The sequence below is a fragment of the Lactuca saligna genome, chromosome 6 (genome assembly GCF_052625555.1).
Source record: "Lactuca saligna cultivar CGN05327 chromosome 6, ASM5262555v1, whole genome shotgun sequence".
Taxonomy (NCBI): domain Eukaryota; kingdom Viridiplantae; phylum Streptophyta; class Magnoliopsida; order Asterales; family Asteraceae; genus Lactuca; species Lactuca saligna.
The window spans coordinates 4,654,713-4,657,075 of record NC_136422.1 but is presented as its reverse complement, the minus strand read 5'-3'; the positions used below and the strand labels follow the sequence as shown (position 1 = coordinate 4,657,075).

The 2,363-nt window shown below is 34.3% G+C and overlaps 1 protein-coding gene across 1 annotated transcript; it reads left to right on the top strand.

Annotated features, from left to right (window-relative positions):
- The first annotated feature begins 1,099 nt into the window (after nucleotides 1-1,099).
- Nucleotides 1,100-1,693, top strand: LOC145002265 (uncharacterized). The gene has a single exon (XM_078961565.1). The coding sequence runs from the start codon at nucleotides 1,100-1,102 to the stop codon at nucleotides 1,691-1,693; it is 594 nt and encodes a 197-aa protein (XP_078817691.1).
- Nucleotides 1,694-2,363: the final 670 nt, after the last annotated feature.

The window sequence follows — 2,363 nt, the reverse complement described above, 5'->3', positions numbered from 1 at the left end:
AGGTGCCGTTTATTTTTTCGAAGTTAAAATGTCTAAAATCTGCGGACCACCTCTGCAACCCTCTGTAGTAGAAGAGGATGACCAAACGGCTGCAGCATATAATAAAATTTTTGTTTGTTTACCTCTGCAGACTGCTGCAATAAGTTAAAATAAGGCGTGAAGATGTTTGAAACAGATGATCAAGTGCTATACCATGCAGAACACGCGCAACAATTTTTAAGTCAGAAGTCTTTTGAAAAACAAACAGTTGTAAAGGGTCAAATGTTCTGCATATGCTGCGCGGCACAACAATAAGTGTTTAGAAGATGTTTTCTTTTTAAAAAAAAACAAAAAAAAAAAACAACTAGCACCTAAGTAGCGACAAACATATCCTGATTCATGGGTAGTCCGTTATTGGATTTCTTTAAAAGTGTCTATCTTTGATAATTCGCTATCGGATCCGTCGTCGATTGTAATTAATGATGAACATTTTCTATCGCTAATATTAGTTGCTAGTACTTATTTTTTCTAACTACTCATATTATATATATGTTATCAAATCACAAAATTAAATTTCAACAACATAATTTATTTAGATTGGTTAGATACTAGCAGAGAAAGAAGAAGTTGCAACCATATAAACCAATCAACCAAAAAAAATGAAAACAAGAAAACGTTGTCGAAAATAGTGTGGAAAAGAAGCTTTTTGGTTTGATAGACAACACTAACTTTACTTTATGATTATAATACAATCTTAATACAAATTCGATCCATATCACATGCAAAGACTTAATTGAACTTAAATAAATCGCATGTAAAGATTTAGCTGACCTTATATAATATCAAGTAAATAGTAATTAAATAGTTTAGATAGGATTAATTTGCAACTTAAGCCAAAGTATAGGGTCTATTGTTGTACTTATCGCATACCACTAAACATTACCGGGTCATTAGGCGTATGTTCCTCGCAATGGGAGGTCCCTCATCTACTTACACCCCATACCAGTCCCTTATCTTTAGTAATTTCCAGATTCTCCCCGTAATTTTAGCTTCATTCTTATAACAAGAATAATTTCCGTACCACAGTCCAATTTTCATAATTCTTAAGAAACCAAGCATCATGGGTCCATCAACATGTTTCTTGGTGTTCTTTTCGCTCTTCCTTGGGGCGTATGCGAGGCTTCATCCAGTGATGCACCCAATCGAAAACCAAACTCTAACCGTGACTTCAGACGTGATTGCTAAGGCATGCGAACCATCTATGGAGAAAGCCTTCTGCATTTCGGTTCTCAAGGCTCAATCCATCGGCGACATTAAGAACTTGAAACAGGCGACCTTCGTGGCACTCCAGACTGCATCGCGTGAAGCAGTGGCTACAGCTGAGTTGATAAAGATTACGAGGCAAAAGGAAGAGGAGAAGGACGTTGTGGAGGACACGATAGAAGAGGAAACGCTGGCAGATTGCAGCCAGAGCTACTCAAGCATCGTGGACATGCTGGCGGATGCGACCAGTGCACTGTTGACAGGGCCTGATCAGTCGGACGTGAGGGTTCAGATTCTGGCTGCAATGACGACGGCAGAGACGTGTGGAAAGAGCATTAGTGTTGGGAAGAAGACTCGTCAAGTAGAGGAGGTGGCTAAAAAGAATGAAAACGTGAGGAAGTTGTGTTCAAATGCTTTGAGCATTTACAACGTCTATGCCAAGGGAAATTGATGGTAGTGATTTAATTGATTAATGATAATTTGTGAATATTATGTAGTTTGATTTTAGAAATTAACTGACATTTGAAGAATCATGGTTTTTTCTTTCAAAACGATAAACGAGCATAATCAATTTTTTCATAACCCGACTATGTTATCGTTTTACTAATATGAAAAGTTGAAAACAATACCAAACACGACTAATATAAAATAATAATTTGTTTACTTAATGGTACGAATGTGTCCCAAACATAAGACTCGCATATAAACATTAAGCTCAAAAACAAAATAAGAGTTTTCAAGCCTATGACAACAAAAAAAGAAATCATTTAAACGTATGTCTTTGTTTATCCTTCTATCCAATTACATAATATGATAATATTACGAGTGACTAGTGAGTTTTTTTAAACACAACTTTTCATTACCTACCAAACAATAAAAATAAATATAAACATGTTAAACTAGTTAAAACACTAATAATGATAATAGAGTTTTAGTGAAAAAAAAAAACATAAGTACATTTCTATAACATCCTGACTCCAAGATATATATATATATATATATATATATATATATATATATATATATATATATATATATATATATATATATATATATATATATATATATATTCAAGTTAATTGAATGACTCGACGAGTAGGTGCCCCAACTCATCGAGTAGA